Source organism: Eucalyptus grandis, chromosome 4 (genome assembly GCF_016545825.1).
Source record: "Eucalyptus grandis isolate ANBG69807.140 chromosome 4, ASM1654582v1, whole genome shotgun sequence".
In the NCBI taxonomy this organism is placed as follows: Eukaryota; Viridiplantae; Streptophyta; class Magnoliopsida; order Myrtales; family Myrtaceae; genus Eucalyptus; species Eucalyptus grandis.
The window spans coordinates 16608061-16628348 of NC_052615.1; the positions used below are offsets into that span (position 1 = coordinate 16608061).

A 20288-nucleotide genomic window follows, 5' to 3' on the forward strand; every position below is an offset into this window, starting at 1 on the left:
TTGAAATCCACAACCAAACCTTTATACATGGCATAACTCAAAGTCTATTCACAAAAATATTTAACATTATAGTTTCACACTATTCACATTTAGACAAGATTCACAAAAGATGATGGGATCTCAGTCCTTATCCAGGTCGTACTCAGGATCATCATGATCCTTTTTTGACTCTTCTTCACTAAGCTCACATCCTTCAAGCTCTTCATCTTTTACCATCTCATCATCCTCTTATGGTTCCTCCTCGATAAGCTCATCTACAGGCCTGAAATGTTGTCCCACAACCAAGATGAGACTATATCTCAGCAAATTCTATCTCACTAAGACTCGATTAGGAAACCAATACGCTAACCGGACTGTCTATACACACATGGGTTAGAAGACTTACCTTAGCCTCAGATTCCACTTGCATATTAACACAATTTAATAAACACCCTAGCAATCACATCATTGATTGAAGTATCGATCAAATCGACCTGGTCAATCAATCCACAACATCAAATCAAAGTAATGATCAATCGATACAGTCGATTACGTCTCAATCAACCATTCACCGATCATTTCATTCAATCAATCAATTCACGACATCAAATCAAGGTAATGAATCACATCAAATCACACTCAGATTGAATCATTAATCAATTGACCTAGTCGATTACATATTAGTCGAATCATTTCTAGGTCATTTACTCCATCCCATATAATCTCCAATAGTATATTTAGTCATAGAGCTCCATTAATACTCTCGGGCGTCGTTTTCGCTAAAGTGACATAAGTAATAGACGGTCGATGTGCGTTCTTTAAGGTGTTGTTTTCGCACAGCGATATTCCTTATCACCGAACTACGCCCGTCATAGATCACAGACAGTTTACGTTCGTTCTTTAAGGCGTCGTTTTCACACAGTGATGTCCTTCATCACCGAACCACGCTTGTCACAAATCATAGGCCGTCTATGTTCATTCTTTAAGGCGTTGTTTTCGCACAGTGATATCATTAATCACCGAACCACGCCTGCCACAAGTCATAGACAGTCTACATGCGTTTTTTAAGGCGTCGTTTTCGCACAATGATGTCCTTCATCACCGAACCATGCCTGTCACAAATCATAAGCAGTTTACGTGTGTTTTTTAAGGCGTTATTTTCGCACAGTGATATCCTTAATCACCGAACCACGCTTATCTATACTTCGTACATGATCGGTCTCAGCCAATAGAGTTCTCAGTTCACTCTCACGACTCTCTCCACTTTATAGCTTATCAAGGCATTATAAATGCTAAATAGCCATACTCGGCCACCTACCAATCAGTCATTCAATTCCACTCAAGTTTAATCAATTAAGGAACAGTTCGTCAAATTGCACAATTAATTCAATTCATCACAATGTAGAGCTCAAATAAATAAACGGACTGTGCCACAACAATCAGCACGAAATTTCGGTCGTTGGCTATCCTTGCCTAATTTCCGAAAAATAAATAATTAAATAATTAATTTTGAAAATTAATAAATAAATACTAAAAATCCAATTTAGGCCCGTAATGCCTAATTGGAAACCAAATCGAATCGGGAAAAATCTTGAGATGCATTCAATAAATAGTATAGGCAATTCTCTAGCTAAGTACACTAACCACTTAATTAATATACAATGCAATTAACTAATAATCACTAATCCATGCTAATCTAACCATCTAATTGCACTTAATTAAATCTAATCAACCCTTAAGGATAATTAGTCTACTAAGCAATGATTAGTGAGATTACTCACTTGGCAAAGCGAAGACCAGAACACCGTGATGGTGTCATGACGGCGGCCGAAATCGGGCTTTCGACGACACTGGCGGGCTTGGACCGGGCCTTAAACTTGGGCCCAACAAATCTTAATGCAAATTGAGATTTGTTATTGAATTGGACCGGGCTTGCTTCACGGGCTTGGGCTTCGAATGAGCCTGACCAAAACTGAAGATGGGCTGCAGGGAAAGTGGGCAGAGACGTGCGAAGCTTGTTCGAGAAGTTGAGGGGAAGAAAGTCCAATTAAAATATCTATAATCATCATTAGAATGCCCCACTAGTCTTCAAGTTTATCTACTTGCTTTCCTCTAATACTTTCTTGCCTTTTATTTCCATGAATTATCCACTTTGATAGCAAATGTTGCACCCCATGCCTAGGTCCGAATTTCACTTTCTTAGCCTCAATTCTTCACAAATTCTCCAAATTGAAGTCCAATTTCGATGAAGTAAAATCTCATTCCATTTTCTGCAAGTCCTTGACACTTAAAAGCTCGGCTTAGAAGTCCAAATTTCCTTCGATTGAGCTCATCCGAATTTTTGCTAATTTTCCGCAACATTCGAATCAGTTTTTCGTAAAATCTCGAACTCAATAAAATTACTCCGAAAGACAAGACAACATCCTATAATTGAATTGTAACATGCTCAAACGTCCAATTTTTCGAAACCGAATTCAATTTCGTGGTTAAAATTGATCGAACGCGATTTTAGTCCAATCCGACCTATCGGGTAGTTTTTAGGGATTTTACCGCGATTATATCCCTTAATGGCTTCACCCAATAGATTGGTTAACTCGTGAGTGATCAGCTCAAAGAAACCACAGGCGCGCCGGCAAAATGCTCATTTCAAATATTCGTGATGGGATCGAAATTCGGGATGTCATAAATAAAGCTAGTTATATTAACTATAAAAGGTTTACACAAATTTGTGTTGTGTACTAGAAATAGCCATCACTATTTTTCATTTTCCAAAATGGAAAATGCTAAAATTTGTATTTAAAATCTTGTTGATGAACAATATGAAAACTAGTATTTGTTAAGAAACCAAAATAAAAGAAAATGATACAAATGATTTCTGAACTTTGATTTAAAGTGTAACGTCGTTTTCAAATTTTTAATTTCTTCAATATAATCCATGAATTTCAAATATTTTTATATAATTTAGAGATTAATTGAACAAATATCAATATAAAAATTTAGGGACGGTACTGCATTTTAGGCCAAATTTCGGGAACCACATTGCTAATGACATTTGTGCTATCATCGCAAAGAAGAATGATGACTAAATTCGGACACTCGTAAAAGTGTGGGGGTAAAAAATGTAACTTTGATAGAAAGGCATCCCGCATCAATAGGTGGTAGCGATTCAATATGTCTAGCCAAATTTGGATGAAGATTTGTTAGAATTTAAACTATTGCTAGGGACAGTAGAAGATTTAAGATTTATGACAAAACAAAGTATGGGGACAAAGGGAAAATCTTTTAGGATTACTAAGGGGAATAGCTTTGTGGCAAGTAGTTTTGGAGTGAGTAAGTTTTGAGCCAAAAAATTTGATCCTATCTTAGTTTAGTAGAGCTGGTTCCTAGTTTTTGAAATTAGGAACCAAAACTATTGATTTTGGAACCAAACTGGCTTCTTCCAATTTGATTCTAGGGTCGACTTGGAAATCAATGTACTTGTTTTTACTCTATTTTTCATGTGCAAAAACATGGAACGCTGATGATTTTCACCTATCCTAGAGACCTAAATGAGATATGAGAAAGCCTTCAAAGATTTATCTTAGGATTCTGTTTTAAACCGGTTCAAAGCCAATTATGCATAAAAGCTGATCTTGAAACAGGTCGAAAACCGTTCATAGCCGAGAATAAAGGCCTCATAAGGTCAAACGTCGAGTAAATCCGAACGGTTCATGGTATAGAACCGAAGAACTGGACCAGTCAAGGTCGGTTTCCGAATTTTTTACTCGGGATCGAACCGGTCTAAAAACCGGTCGGGTTGAGGCAATCCCGTTACCGGGTCAGACCAGCCCGGTTGCTCACCTCTAAAGGCTAAAGGCGTAATTTCACTTTTGATTCCGTCGGCGTAATTTCTCCCCAAGAAAAGCGTCGCCGCACCAGGGCGGCGAGCCTTTCTCAACTCCGCCGCCGTCTGCTCTCCGACGCGGCGCCTGAAGCTCGAACATGGCGCATTCTCTCGTAAGCTCCTCCTCCTTCTTCTTCTTGTTGGTCTTCGTCTTCTTCGAAATCTCCGTTGACACTCTGTTCTCTCCGATGTCGTCGTCGTCGTCGTCGTCGTTCTCCGGCGACAGGTTGGTCACTTGGTTCCGCTCTCCAAGACCCTCGAGGAGAACGCCTCGTGCCCCAGAATACCGCTGGCGGAAGGCCCCAACGTCATCGGCCGCGGCGCCGCCTCTGTTCCGGACAAGCGGCTCAGCCACAAGCACATCACCCTGACCGCCTCCGCCGACGGCTCCGCTTCTCTGCTCGTGGTAATTTCACCTCTCTCTCTCTCTGTTTTAGCTCCCTTCTCGCTGCGGCCGAAAGGAAAACGGGGGTGCGTTTGGAAAGTCCCGAGTGAAAAAGGGTGACTGGTGAATCGGGGAAAATTTTGGTTTTTGGGGATGGGGTGCGGCTGAAATTTGAAGTGAATGAATCCGTTGCAGGAGGGGAGGAATCCCGTCGTTGTTAATGCTGGGAAGGAGAGGATGAGGTTGGGAAGTGGAGAGAAGCTGGACATTGGTCCTGGCTGCGTGATAGAGTTGATTCCTGGACATCACTTTTTCAAGTATGAAGTGTTGAGCGGTGACCCGAGTGGGTCTTCAGGTGGTGGAAAGAAGAATGACGCTCGCGCATTCGAGGATCGTGGTCGGAAGAGGACGCGAGAAGATGTTAAAGACCAGTCTTTTGCGCGGGACTCTCAATCTCAGGTGAGGTGATGTTCATTTGTGTTTGTGAAGGCTTAAGAATCGAAACTTTCTAGCTAGGTATGGTCTCTTTGATTTTGTCTCTCCTGAGTGCTGCAGTGTCTTGCGTGTCTTTCCAGAAGAATTGGTTTTGTTCATTATCAAAATGTCATGGACATAATTCTTTTTGGTTCGTGAAGGAGACATTACTGGTTTTACAAGCTTGAAGTGTCCTATATGTTGGCAGGCAAACAGGGGACAAAGTGATGTAGAGGTGATTCGTAACTTTCATGTTCCAGAAGAATTGTTGCCGTACACCTTTAGGCTTCTACGTGTGCAAGGTCTCCCGGCATGGGCAAATACATCCTGCGTTTCCATAGAAGATGTAGTAAAGGTAAATATCCTGACTGTAAACTCTCATTTTGCATAAGACTCTTATTCTTCTCGGTTCTCATGGTCAGATAAAGAGCCCCAGTTTCTATTTGCTTATAGATAAACATAAATTCAGGGATTATGTTCATCCAGCTGCTAATAATTGTGGATCAAGTTTTCTTATGTGACAAGGACCACTTGATCATCTACTAAGAGCAAAATTGCTGCTTTAGTGATGAAGCTGGCCATCTTGTCAGCTTTGCTAACTTTTTTTTAGCGGCCCATAGGGCTTGTCAATTCCTATATGCTGCTGTTATGTATTATTTTACATCGCAGTCTTAGCTATGGGACATGTCCTGATACCTTGCTTGATTACCCTTTTTGTACACAGGGCGACATTATTGTTGCTATCCTTTCAAATTACATGGTGGACATTGATTGGTTGATCCCTGGTCAGTTATATTTAATTATGTAAAAAGATCCATCTTCAGTCGATATTTCTATGTTATAGTCATCAATTATCTATTATTCAAGCTTTCAACACTTGCAATGCATGGGGAAGTTGTTTCTAATGCATTATGAGTTGTCAATTGCATTTAGGCATTCAGACGCCAAAGAACTTTGATATTTGTGCTAGCTTGAAATGATGGCATCTCTAAGTTTTCTCTCATTGTTCTTTTCTGGATGTAGCCTGTCCAATACTGGCAAAAGTTCCTCATGTGTTGGTTATCCATGGGGAGGGTGATGGTACATTGGATCATATGAAGGTGTGTCAGCTGTAAATATGATTGCTTTATCTTGTGCTTCAGTTCTTCCAAACTAGGCACACTTCAACTCTCTTGATCTCATCGTTTTTCTAGAGAAAGAAACCAGCAAATTGGGTTTTACACAAACCTCCACTACCCATCTCTTATGGCACGCACCATTCTAAGGCCATGCTTCTTGTCTATCCTACGGGAGTGCGGATCATTGTACATACTGCCAATTTGATAAACGTTGACTGGAACAATAAGAGCCAAGGATTGTGGATGCAAGACTTTCCTTGGAAGGACCCAAGTAATGCTAGCATAAGGTGTGGATTCGAAGATGATTTGGTGGATTATCTTAGTGCACTAAAGGTATGACCCAATCACAATTACAATCCATCGGACTTATTATCTTTTGATGGTGTGCCGTTGTTGGCCTAAAAGTTAACTTTAATATGGAAATAGTAAATTGGATCAACTTCAGGGAAAGTTAAGTAACAACCTAAAGTATTGTAATTTCAACTTGCATCGAAAGAAACCTTAAAGTTTCTATGACCTTGCAATGTGAAAAGTTCTTAGTATCATCTTTTTAAACATGTATGTGATGCAGAAAATTTCTAGTCTACTGTACAAAATGAAATCTTTTTTCAGTAGGGTGATATTGTATTCTAATAAGGAAATCTACGATTGCTGAAGAACTTTAAATGTTACTTTCTGTCTTGCAATATTTCCTTGCTTATCCTCCAGTTCCTTTGACTTTATTTGGCCTTATATTCATTATAAATCAATTTGGGCATGTTTCTTGTGGAGAATATAGGAACTCCTGCACTCACCTTTTTATTTCAATGACGCAACTGATTTCTTGCCTATTGTATTCAAATTTCTAGATCTCGATTCTGCCGTTTTATAGTTCAGGGTTAATCAATACTATTCTGATTTCTCTCCAGACCCATATAATTGTTTCCCTTGATCACCAATACTCTGCATTAAAGAATGCTGCAGATATCCACTATTGATTGGTCCAGTGCTGTTACTGCAAATAATATCGACTTACCCTTGCCTTTATCTTATCGCTTGGTGGGACTGATCACAGTGGCCCGAATTCAACATAAATGTACCTGCTGTTGGCAAATTCACTATTAATCCTTCTTTCTTCAAGAAGTTCGACTATAGAGACTCGGCGGTATGTTCTCTGTTTATTGCATTCGGGCCAACTTTATGCCCTATTTGATTTTTCTTTTTCTTGTTTCCTTGTCACCCTTGTCATTCATTTAATGATGAACGAGTAAAATGAATGATGAGTTCCAGGTTAGACTAATTGCATCAGTACCTGGATACCACAAGGGTTCCAACCTGAAAAAATGGGGTCACATGAAGCTGCGAAGTGTCCTGCAAGAGTGTACTTTTGACAAAGATTTTCAGAAGTCTCCTCTTGTTTATCAGGTAAGATTTGATGTAACCTGTTGTTCTTGACTTGTGAAGGTTTCAAAAAATTATTTGTATTCTGCTACACATGCATGTACGCACATGCAAGCAAACACGCACTCATACATACAAGGAAAACGTAAATGCATAACTGTGGATTAACTGAATACTACTATTGGGCCCCTTTGTTTTTGTATTCTGCATCATCACATGGTGTGATTATTGATCTTAACCAAAATATTGTCCTGCTGTTTTTCCTTTTGGCTTATTCAGTTTTCCTCCCTTGGGTCTTTAGACGAAAAGTGGATGACTGAGCTGGCATCTTCAATGTCATCAGGCTTCTCAGAAGATAAAGTACCTCTTGGCTTAGGTGATCCCTTGATCATATGGCCCACAGTGGAAGATGTTCGATGCTCCTTAGAGGTACCATTGACTAGTATAATTTCTTGGTTGGAATGCGTTTCACTGATCTCTTATAAGTTATAGAATGGTGTTTTAAATGATTTTTCAGATAGACCCATATTATCTTTGCTATTGTTGTAGAAGTTACATGACCTGCTGAATGCATTTGGATAAAGTTCTATTTTTCCTTGAGGTCACTCAAAATTTAACTCGAGTTGTCTATATTTACTGCTGGGATGAGCTTTTCTGATTAAAACCATCACATGCTGGGGACAGTATGTAATTTGATCAACATCAGAGATGTTTCATCACCGTGAATTAGTACTGGACATTTAATCCAGTTCATAGTGTGGATGTTGTGATTGTTTTTGTCTTTCTGTTGAGTGCGGATGGGTTTGGAACTTGCCTTCTTCTGATCGAGCATGCCAAGGGCAATTGGAACTTTTTTATTTCATTATATTTCTCTACCTATTACTGACTCACTCTGACATACTATCTTATTTGGATGACCTTATTTGTATTTACCTAGGGTTATGCAGCTGGAAATGCCGTACCAAGTCCACTAAAGAATGTGGAGAAGGAATTTTTGAAGAAGTATTGGGCAAAATGGAAGGCGAGCCATACTGGTCGCTGGTAAGAATAAGACTAATTTTGTTGATTCCTTTGATTATTACTTAGCTTTCTTAATTTGACAACATCACCCTTGTGAGATTCCTCACATAACTTGATCTAATTCGATATCTTTAGCCTTTGTTATACGGAATAATTGGAAAGTTATTTAAGCTTGGGTTGAAAATTGCCCCTAATGCTACTATCTACTTAACAGCAAAATGGAAGTCTTGTTTTTCTGTTTATTCTTAGAAAGGACTATTGAACCTGCTAATACATAATCTCATTGTTGCAGTCGTGCTATGCCACACATAAAGACATATACACGCTATAAGGGTCAGAAACTTGCGTAAGGATTGTTTCCTTGGCGTATACTTTACATTCTCAATACTTATTTACAAAGATGTTGCCAATTCTTGCAAACTGAATTTCTGAACATTCTTGACTTGAGCAGTTGGTTTCTGCTAACTTCAGCAAATCTCAGCAAAGCTGCCTGGGGAGCACTTCAAAAGAAAAACTCTCAGTTGATGATTCGGTCATATGAGGTATGTGATGATTGAATTTATTTGAAGATAAGTAATTCCAACAGTGTCATGACGGTTCTGTTTTGAAGCTAATGACCACAAGTCAGTAAAAAGCTCATCTCAGAATATCCAATGCTTTGGCAGCGTGTCGCTTCATTTCATTAAAGTTATATCTAGGTTGTTGGAGTTCAGTTAGCCATAAGTTTTTCTTGAGCATCCTAATAGAGCAAAAGTCTCGCGTCTTACTTTCAGTTGGGTGTGCTATTTTTACCATGTTCCATCAGAAGACGAGGTAGAATATTTTCTTGCACAAAGAATGGGGTTTCTTCAGAGGTAACAGCTAAATCCTTATCTTGTTTGCATAGTCTCTTTTTCTTTACCCCCTTTTTTCAGGGGTTGTATTATCGTAAGGGAGGATGCAGCAGAATGGAGTTCTTTGTATTTCTGACTTTTACTGAAGGGAAACTGCAGCAGCTCTCTCATATATTCTTTTTTATCCCAGTTTAAGGATGTATCTGCATCATCTCAAAATTCTGAAGTCGGTAGAGCCAAGCTGGTGAGCCTGGTATGGCAAAGATCCCAAGATAAAGATTCCTCACTCGATATAATTCCTTTGCCTGTGCCTTACGAGCTTCCTCCTCAATCATATTCTCAAGAAGGTGGCACACTGAACTTAAATAGTCTTTTGGTTTTTTCCCTGCCAAGGTTGCCACTGTCTGAGTTCTTTGAACATTGGATGCAGATGTGCCCTGGTCATGGGATCGGAGGTACACAAAAAAAGATGTGTATGGTCAAGTGTGGCCGCGGCAAGTTCAGTTGTATGCTTTTCAAGAGTCCTGACTTTCATGGACATTTCTCTCAAACTTTCAAGATGCTATGTCTATTTTATATGTCGTGTGTGATTCCACTGTGCCGCATTTTGATTCTAAGAATTTGTAAGTGTCAGTTGGACAAGCGCAGTGGTTGGTTTCACTGTCTAGGGACTAACCTGTGGTTATGAACTTGGGTGGAGCTGGCCATCTTAAGAAATCGAGCTGTAAATTGGATGATTTCACTTTGGAACTGCTCTTGATGTAAACATTTCAGATTTATTCAAGTTGGTTTCAAGTTGAACTGCTTCAGTAGCCTTCAGGAGAAATGTTTGCCTTCAAATGTGCAAGAGAAGAGTATGGCAACATGTTCATTGCTTATTATTCCATTTAGAAACAGATATCACAAAATGCATAATTATGTGGTTAAATGCTCCACTTTTGTATGTCTCATTTTGTTAGTCCAGTGTAAATGAGATAAGTTGATTTGACCGAAAACTTTACTTGACCTGCCTAACGTTCCATCCCGTTCGACAGACCTATTCCTATCCAAATTTGATTTGATGAGAAGTTGGCTACCATAAATTTGAATTGACGAGATTTCAAATTGATCAATCTTAGGATGGAAATGATTATTGCAAATTTATACCTGAATCGAATTTGAAGAAAATTGAGCCTCAATAAGGCTGGATATAAGATGACTAAGGGTGGGTTTAAGATGAATAATAAAGAAGAGACGTGATTCCCAATATGGTAATTTCAATTATATCATAAATTCCATAAATGGTAATTTCAATTGTGTTATAAAACTCGCATAGGAGGGAACCGAAAGAAAATGTTATAACATTTGAGTAAATGATAATAAGAATTAGTATCTTAGTTCCTAACAGATCAACATGATCATCGATCATACATCCGGTCCTCTAAATGCAGCCTCTACGTTTAATTTCGGTTATTATTATTAGCCAAAGAAAATAAAAAAGAAACGCAACGAAACAATTTATGAATATATATATACACACACGGTCATTAGCATTCTATGTCTAATTCATGAAATGTATCACAAGGGGTCGTTGGACATTGAAGAATTCCTTCATGAGATGGAAACATATTCAACTACACAAATGGTGGTAAATCATGCAAATGACTCAAATACAGTAAGATCATGACTCATAGTTATCGGATTTTCTTTCCATATATGTTCATTCCACTTCTATCTCATTGATCCAATCTTGTGATCCTAGGCATTCAAACTGAGCTTCATCACAGAACATTTTCGCGCCGTTTTTTCTTGAAAAATGGATGTGTTCTTTGAGCCCCAAGAAGGAAGTCCTTTCTGCATTCAAATTGGCTTCCATGATACAGTCCTAGAGATCAAAGAGAAGATCGAAAAACACCAAGGAATACCCGTCTATAGACAAACTATTGTCTTCAACGGTGAGGCCCTTGATGACGAGCTTGATGTCGAGGGCTGCAACATCATCAATCGCTCGTGCATTCGGCTCATTGTCGCACCGGAGCCACCACCATCCACTAAGATTGAATTATGCATCGGAACACCACCATCCAAAATGCGGCTTCCCATAGAAGTTGGAGTGCGTGACCCTGTGAAAAGCCTGAGAGAGGTTGTTTGGTCCCTGGAAGATGTCCCTCTTGAGCGGGTGAAGCTATATGCAAATGGAACTGAACTTGAAGATGATTGCCGGATATGCGACTACGAGCTTCAAGACAATTCCAGTGTCGATGTGCACATCAAGCCTCTGAAGTTCACAGTGATGGTGTTGCCGTGGAAAGCCAACCTCAAAGTTGCGGTGGAAGTGAAACAGTCAGATAAAGTAAAGGTTTTGAGGAAAGAGCTTGAGAAACTGCAGCCGATCCTGAAGTTCGATCTTCCTTCAGAGGGGTATTTTTTCATACATAACCAGAGTGGGATGGATGAAGATAAGTCATTCAAATGGCACGGCGTTGAGATGGGCGATACTATAGAGATTTTTAGAGGAATGATTTCACGATGAGACTTGGTTTTCGCATCCAATTAGTGGTTTTGCTGAGAGATCTAGAGCAAGATGACAATAAAGTGCTTAGTGTGAGTACAGGTTACAGGTCTAGGGACAAATGCGATCTCCTTCTACCTTTTATATTGGCGTTATCAGGTTTTCTAGGTTCCATTTTTCTTTCTCCTTTTTTCATCTTTGTCGTCGTTATTACTCTCTTCTTATATAAGTGTTGTTAGGAACATCGTTCAATCATGGCGTGTTATATTCTTATCTCATTTCAATTCCATCTGCGAAATGGTGAATTACATCAGCCGGTCAAGCCAATTAATTTGGGTTGAGAAATGGTGGAATAGAATAGTTTCTGGATATGGATTGCTTAGCTTGTACACACATTGCCTTCTCTGATTGATAAGTTTTCAATGGATCTTTCACTTGTTCTCCTCAACTTGTGAATCCTTCTTGCCAAATTCTTGCACCAGCCAAAGTACTTTCAGTTGTGAAATTCACCCAAATGCAACATATGCTCTGTGATTATCTACCAAATGAGCAATCTTGCTAAAAAGTTGTGAAGGAAGAAAGATAGTTGCTATCTCGCATGTTACCTTCTCCATAAAATTGGACAATCGTGTCCTAGATGGCACTTCTTTCTTACAGAAGATGATCAATTCAATTGGAATCGATACGATCCTTAGAGATGATTGACTGCGCTCTTTCTTTCTGCAAAATCTGGTCAATGCTATGACAACTCTAGCGAGCCATACCAAATCAAATGGCCGGGAATCAGTTTAACAGAGATTGATCTAGATCAAGGGGGATATAGTTTAAGTACTATGAAATTTTGTTTCATGATCTTGGCGGCAAGATCATCATCCACAACGAAATCTTTGATATTTGAAAGGGATTGCTGTCATGTATATATTGTCATCACTTTGGAATTAACTCAAGGTAAATCCATTCCTAGAATTATATTACTAGACCAAAAATAGGGTGTCCCTGAGGAATACATATGATGTTGCTGTTCACTAGCAGTAGGATTCCATTTAATGCATAGTGAGAGCTGTAAGTGATGTAACCAAATTCATTGCCCAGTTGACTGTTGCGAGATCCACATGAATTGTACATAAGCAACCTGTCACTTGGAATTGATGCTAGCATACACTGGATTAGTTCACAGGCTTTTGCTTCTTTCTAGTGCATTACGCGGCTTTAGTAGGATGACCTCTCAATCCTTGCATGAGAGAGCAAAGCCCACAAGTGAGTTACAAACTCCCCTCCTCTAGTCAAATGCTCTGCATGCGCTTTCATATCATCTGAAGGTGCCACATACAACACCAGTTCCACCCAAAAGTCAGCTAGAATCCTCCAAATCTCATCCTCATGTTTTATATCATTCGTAAGCTGATTCCTGAGCCGAGCACCTCGGTTGACAATAGTTTCTTCATGTGTAGATATAACTCTGCCCTTCCTCTCCATTTCCCTAATCCAATCCTTTTTATTGCATCTCCCTAAGAAGTCCATGGCTTCGATGATCGCCTGATCAAACACGTGCTCTGCAACGCAAGGGTGATCTGGTAGTAGCTGTGGAGCAAAAGCAACCAAGTAAGCCAAATATTTGGATAAGCTAGTCGCCACTAGTAAATTCCTCCTTGTGTCGGGCGAGTTTGATCTTTCTGGCCGTTGGTGCTCACAGAAGCTAGTGGCGATGTGCCACACCATTATGACCTGAGTCTGTGTCTCAAGTTGACACGCCCACAACAACTCCTTAGACTCATTGCCCCCCCTTAGTGAGGCTTGTCCATTCTCCAATTTGATACCATCATGTGACTTCAGAGCATGAAACACTGCTTGCTTGACTTCTTCAGGCAGTTTGATCGGCGTGCTCTGTCTCTGGCCATCCCTAGTTTGATCGATGTAGACCGCCATCAGCTTGTTGTTCAATAAACTAAAAGGCTTGTAAGAGTACTGCTCGAGCAATGAGTACTGACGAAGCTTTTGCTCCCAAGGCTTCAGTAATCGGACCCAGCATATCACTCTGATCATTCTCTCAATCCACACATTTTCTTGCCATGACTTCTTTTGCACATACTGGCAGATCCACATAACTTTAGCCCATTGCGAGAACCATATGAAGAAGAGCTGCATGAGCTCCACAACAATGAATGAGATTATCATCACGTTGGTCATGAGTATGTCGAGAGTCACCCCATGCAGCACAGTGACTGGTTTGTCAATATCGCAGTGTTTCTTGTAATTCTTCAAGATTGATGTTGTATACCAAACGGCGACAGCAACATACATAAGCTCCACCAATTTGAGCAACAACCGGCCGGGCTGGAATATGATATTATACTTGGTGTACAAGAAATCAAAAAGGAATGCGAGCTCAACCTCCACGACTCGAAATGCCCGTTTGTAACCGTCTTGTTCTGAGAGCAATCCATGGAGAATCAAATTCCATGTCTTCTTGTAAGCCTCTTGGGGCAATGAGTAGCCAGCATATCTCAAACGGAGGAGCTTGAAGAGTGCAAAAGAGAGGCATATGTCTTTGATCTTGTTGTGGGGGTCTCCTCCTTGGCTTAAGAGCCTCCCTTCACATTTCCATACCTGAGTGAAGAGTTTGAGCTTGCATGTAAGTTATGGCCAAGTTAAACTGTTTAAGTACGTGGTCGAGCACTGTCAAGAGTTTAGATCCCGATACTTTCCTCTCAAAGTCATAGCTCGTGGAAGGTTCACAACAACTTGCTCACACAAATAAGTCGAGTTGTACACATGTAAGGGGTCTGCTTACATGAGAGGACGAGTATTAATCGAGATCCCACATCCCCTAAATGCGTGGTTATAATATATCTTATGTTCATGTGATCTCTTTCCATTTAATGGGCTAAGTTTTTGCCTTGGACTTGCTAACGTGCTAAGTGAAATCAAAATGCCCAAGTGTACTCGAACGAAGCATATGCTAACATAAAGAACCCAAAAGTAATACGAGTCAAAAGTAATCAGGAATTTATAGAAAAAGATCTTTTACACTCTGTTCATGTTCTGATTAGTGCCTTAGTAATCTCAACCGTAGATTCATGGAAAAGAAGTTGGTTTTGAAATCAATCACTCAGCCCACCAATGAAATTAGTCACGAAACGATGCATGGCAAATGTTAATATATTTCGACTTTTGAATAACGTGCGGTTTCCAATCTCGATCTGTTTTAAGGTTATCACATCACTAATTAAGCATAGTGCTATCATTTCTGTTGTACTTTGTTACAACCAATCGAAATTATTTTGTATTTTTATTTTTTTAAATCAAAGTTTAGAAAAATTAATTAAAAAATTGAACGATTAATTATATACCTTCTCGACAGTGATTAATTCATCTTCGTTTTCCAATGGCGTTCGATAGTCCGGTGCCAGCGCCGGCTTCTTCCTCCCTAGACACCACTTGATAAATCGCTTAGGAACAAGGTTATTCGCCCATCTCTCCTCTTCGCCCCTCACTAAGTATTTATATCCTCTCATGCTAATTGGATCAACTTCACCACCATTTTCGTGCTCCCTGCTCATATAATCAGCAATCACTTTGGTGCTCCTCTCCAAAGAATGCCGGCTTGCTGCCCTCAAGGCACGAGCCCTCTCGTCGCACTTCAAGGCCCAGATGAAGAAGAGGCACGCGAACAGGATCGTCTTGTGGGACAGGTCGCCGTTGGACAAGCCTATCAACAAGCCCAACCAGATCGATTTAATCCCGAGCTGCCAGTTATAGCTCTTCCACTTCTCGTTGTCCTCGAGACTGTATGCAGAGAGAGAATCGGCGCTCCCCAGGGCGATCATCAGGAGCATTGCCCAGATGGGGAACAGTGGGTTGTGGAACCGTATATTGTGCATGAGGCCTAGAGAGAAGGTGAGTATGTAGTTCGAGAGAGAGTAGGCTGCGAAGATGACGAGCCGGAGCTTGTCGCTGTTGCAACAGCGTCGGCACGAGCCGAAGATGACGAGGAAGAGGAGCAAGAAGGCGGAGGAGATGACTAAGAGCTCGATCTGCAAGAGCATCCACTCGGGACTAGGCGGGGGCATTATGTTGGCCCCCCTGGCCCCCCTGGCTTTGCAGTTTGCCTTCGTCGCCGATGCCATCCCCATTGTCTGGTTCGTTTCCATCAATTTCCTCTGGTTGTTCAGCCTCTGATTGCAGGAAGAAATGATAGAATTTCTGAGAGAGAGAGAGAGAGAGAGAGAGATCGTTCGGGGACTTAAATCTTATTTCTTGCAGTGCAGGGATGCCCGGGACTAATACGAGGATGTCAATTTTTCCTTTGAATATTATAGGGCATCCGAAATTGTCTCGGATAATTTTCACAATCGTAGATATTAAACTACTCAATCCACTGGCATCAAGGTCTGATGGTAAACGCCTCTCGCAAAGTTACTACATTGGAAGATGCTATGACTTGAATGTATAATGTCCAGCATCTAAACCAAGTGCTTTAAATATCTTAAAGTAGCATTATCCCCCTCGATACATGAAGAAATCATTGAAGGGGTTATGGTGTGTTAGAACCAAATAAATGTTAACGAAGAATTACTGTAGAAACAAGTTTATTTTGGGAACTCATGGGGAATCGCACAGTTTTCTGACTTTGTTGTTGTCTTAGAACCTGGATTCAATTTGCTGAGGGGAAATGTAACCTCACATTTTTTTTTTTTCAATTTTGGTCTTGAACTTTCAAAAGATCGATTTGATTGTAGTCCTTTCATGAAAACTTATAACAATGTTATGTGACTCGGTGATAATATATTGTGGCTTCCACATGCGCTTGTGAGTGTTTATCCGTCTCTCTCTATATATATGTATGTATTAGAAATCATTATCTTATTTAAAGCGTGGGTATCAATCCCTTCACTTGTGACTGCGAAAGACTTAATAAGTTGAATAAATGGCGTCCCTATAAAACATCCTTCCTTTTAGTGAAAGATATAAAACTAAAAGTAATTGCTTAAGCCTTCTTTAGTTATATATCATAATTTTGGTCCAAAAAGAAAGGGAGGAAAAGATTTGCTGACCTGGGAAAACAACGTGACAAGACACCCTATAGCTTAGCCCAATAAATACTAACATGACAGTCCAAGTAGAAAAATAGATGGGATATGGCAATATATTTAGTGAAAATATTACATTATTCGAACTTTTGAAAGTTCATATACTAAACGAAATGAGGAAAATATCTATGGATGACATGACTATTGAAAAAAAGTAAAAAAAGAGCGAGAACTTTGTAAAAATATGCGCCCTTTTGGTGTGGTTTAGTTTGCTTTTTAATCACGCGTAACACGTAACCTTGGACAACACGTTGTCGGAACAGAATATATGCGGCCTTCAGCTTTAATTTGCGTTTTAAGTAGGCAACGCTGGTACAAAATAATATTCACATCAATCATGTTTGCGCTAGAGTCTACATGAACTTACATTTGAAGTGAGTCCGAGCCCTGTCTTGGAAATTTTTCCTTCGATTCAAAGAATAAATGATATGTGAGATTCCATTATCTATTGAATCGTGATGTAAATACATGAAATATTCCCAGCACGTAAAATAATATGGATTAGTAAGAAACACGAAAGCCTAAATAATAGCTTTCCTCACAAGTGTTCATTTTCTGCAATTGTCTAGGTGTTGAAAATACTGGCAAGTTAATTTGTCTAGAATCTACTTACGAGTAAAATCGTTTCTGCTCTTCTCTATCTGTAGAGAATTAGAAATGATTTTCTTTAAGATCATCTTCCAATTTTATGCATTTCCATTTACTTTTTTTTTTATTTATGGAAATTCTCCCCTTTTCTTTAGGTGACCATTTTATTTCTATTTTTTAGTTTTGACAATAGTTGATGGATATCTCCTCGTTCGTGACAATGCATCACAAAGAGAATTGTTGTATTTCTTGCAAAAAATTGCAATATTCAATTTGTATTTGAAAGAGAATTGCAATATTTCTTTCCCAAGAATGCATATCTAGAATTCCCTCGATATATTCAAAAAGGAATATTCACATCATTCCTTCCATATTAATTTTGGTGAAAATTTGTGGGTAAGATTTGGTTGTTAATATATTTGGCATTTATTGATGCTTCCGCTTAATTATTTTTTTTCCAGCTTTGTAAATCTCAATTGGGTTTTATCATAATTTTGGTTCTTTTATATTTATGTTATTATAGTTAGAATCTTATATAGACATTCAGGTCACAATAGTGAAATATAAAGGCCATGTACTATAATATCTCCATGAAAGATTGATATTAAATTAAAGCTCACACTATTTTAACCCCTTTATTGATTCCTGACATCCTTTATCACATTAAATTGGATACAATTTAATATGATTTCTTAACTTTTTATTTCCTCTTCCTCTTTTGATTAATTTTTGCTAGAGACGGAGTTATTCGATAACAATTATTAGGGTTAAATGTGGGGCCCACTTTTAATTTAAGATTATTCATTGCCTTCTTTTCTTCTTTTTAGGATTTTTTCATTTCTTTCTCCATTTGGAACAAAATTGGTGTCTTTTTTTTTTCCTTGAAAAATAGTTTCTTCGATAGATAGCTAACTAAATATTGCTTTAATGACTAAGCACAATTAATAGTTAAAAAAACAATCTACCACTTTTAGTACACACTTCGTTTAATTATAACCTTAATACATGACATTACGTTGTACTTTGTATATTTTAATTGCTTGACTTTCAATTTATTCCATGAATCTAATGGTCTAATTTTTATTTATATTTCATGCCATCATTACATGATGATAGATACTGTCACAAAAATAAAAATGATAAATTCTAAACATCCACTAATATCATGCAAATACATAATAAAATGTTCCATAAATCATTATTATGTATAATACTCTCTTTTCCTTGATTACATGATATAATTAGTTGTTGACAAGAAATTATGGCAATTGACATGACATTATAAGACAACCCATTCAAACCATTTGCAAACACATTTTTTGGGGTCAATTCTAAGTGCATCAGAATTTTTATATAATAATTAATGCAAAGAAAATTATCCTCAAGGTACAAATGTAATGCAATAATAAAATGCATAGCCAACTTAACAAAATATATTATTTGTTCGGCTACTTGGCTCCCCTAAGAAAGGTTTCTTTCTTGAAAAATATCTTACCTAACTTAGGCAATAAAATATTTCAATTACATCAGTAAAAGAGTTACTATTCACTTGAAACAAATATATTTGAATGAATAATTTTCAACGTTTAGTGTGGGAAGCTTGAAATGAGCTTGTGGACATGATTGATTGCAGTTTCATCATAAATAGATACATTTAAGCGGATTGGGGTCATCTTCAATAGTTTTTTCCATAGTGGCCGCTCTTTGAAAACAATACAGTGAATGTTGAATAAATTGTTTATAGTGCATTCACCAACCAAAATATTCAATCTTTAAGTAAATTCTCATAAATTTGTTCTGCGAATCGAAGTTGAAAAATTTAGGAGAAGGGGGATTATCCAGGGAGCTAAAATTAATAATTGGTGCAATAAGTATAGAAGAAAACAAACAGGAATGAAAAGTTGAAATATAATGTGTGTGGAAGAAGTGGTAAGGATGAAAGAAGTTATTTGTAAGGGATGTGGATAATTTTGTCTTCTAATAAAATTGAAACATAAGAAAGAAAATGAAAAAAAATGTAAGAAATAATCTTTAATTGGGGGTGGGACCCGCAAGGGATTATTTATTCAATTTAATGTATTAAGGATGGTCAAGAGCCAATAAGGTAGTGGAAGTAGGTTGAGCCTAGTCTTATTTACAAGGCCATCTTTGGCAAAGAAGTTTCTTGGATATGCTCCTTAGAATGACAATAGTTGCAAATCAGATTCCTATGCTTTGATTTTGATCTGGACTTGCCACTATTACTTCTCTCAACAGATCTTCCTCTAGCAACTAAACCGACCCCATGATCCTTATTGCCTTCAAGAGTCAATTCTCTATCTAGTTTGTGCTTATTTAGGAGACTGGTCTCGACATCTTCAACATCAATAGTTTCTCTACTAACAAGCATGGTTTCTCTAAAATTCTTATAAGAGGAAGGTAGTGAAACTAACAATAAGAGAGCCTGATCCTCATTTTTAACCTTAACATCGATACTTCTTAATTTAGAGATGATAGTATCGAATTTAGAAATATGAGTTTTAAGAGAAGCATCTTTAGTCATATGAAGAGTGAAAGAGTCATTGCTTGAACCTCAACCGATTGGTGAGGGATTTTGCCAAAAAAAAAAAAAAACTTTCCAATTTATTCCATAAACTTGCAGCTGTTTTCTAATCTAGTATCTCTCGTAGAATTCCATTCGTGAGACACAATTGAATAGCATATACTAACATGCTTTCTAGTTTCTTCCTATTTCCAAACAGAGCTTTCTTTAAACCCTGCTACGTAAGAATAGCCAACACAGAGACTAGGTTGAAATTGTTGTTCCCATCATACTTCTTAATATCAAATCTTGTTGTTGAACTTGAAGCCATAACTAGAAGATCGTCAAAAACCCTAGGGCTTTGATACAAGATTGTTATGGCAGATGCAAAAACTATAATGAAATTGAAATTTAGAATAATAAAAGAACAATAGAACAAATTTAGACTAATGATGAGACCTGATTTTCACATCCAATTAGCGATTTCACTGGGAGATCCTGGCGTGATGACAATAAAGTGGTTAGT

At 38.4% G+C, this 20288-nt stretch overlaps 3 protein-coding genes across 3 annotated transcripts; 2 read left to right on the forward strand and 1 right to left on the reverse strand.

Moving 5' to 3' along the window:
• Positions 1-3819: 3819 nt before the first annotated feature.
• Positions 3820-9877, forward strand: LOC104441126 (tyrosyl-DNA phosphodiesterase 1). Its single transcript, XM_010054132.3, has 16 exons — positions 3820-3975; positions 4089-4268; positions 4443-4706; positions 4930-5076; positions 5446-5506; positions 5745-5821; positions 5915-6172; positions 6894-6983; positions 7109-7243; positions 7499-7648; positions 8157-8260; positions 8532-8585; positions 8691-8781; positions 9013-9093; positions 9263-9419; positions 9503-9877. Exons 1-16 carry the CDS (start codon positions 3961-3963, stop codon positions 9598-9600), a joined length of 1962 nt encoding a protein of 653 aa, XP_010052434.2. The 5' UTR covers positions 3820-3960; the 3' UTR covers positions 9601-9877.
• Positions 9878-10867: 990 nt separating this feature from the next.
• On the forward strand, positions 10868-11584 carry LOC104442719 (ubiquitin domain-containing protein 7SL RNA1). The gene has a single exon (XM_010056113.2). The coding sequence runs from the start codon at positions 10868-10870 to the stop codon at positions 11582-11584; it is 717 nt and encodes a 238-aa protein (XP_010054415.1).
• A 977-nt stretch (positions 11585-12561) lies between these two features.
• LOC104442718 lies at positions 12562-15758 on the reverse strand. The gene is made up of 2 exons (XM_010056112.3): positions 14914-15758; positions 12562-14170 (listed from the first exon to the last, which is right to left on the reverse strand). The coding sequence occupies exons 1-2, from the start codon at positions 15712-15714 to the stop codon at positions 12773-12775; spliced, it is 2199 nt and encodes a 732-aa protein (XP_010054414.3). The 5' UTR covers positions 15715-15758; the 3' UTR covers positions 12562-12772.
• Positions 15759-20288: the final 4530 nt, after the last annotated feature.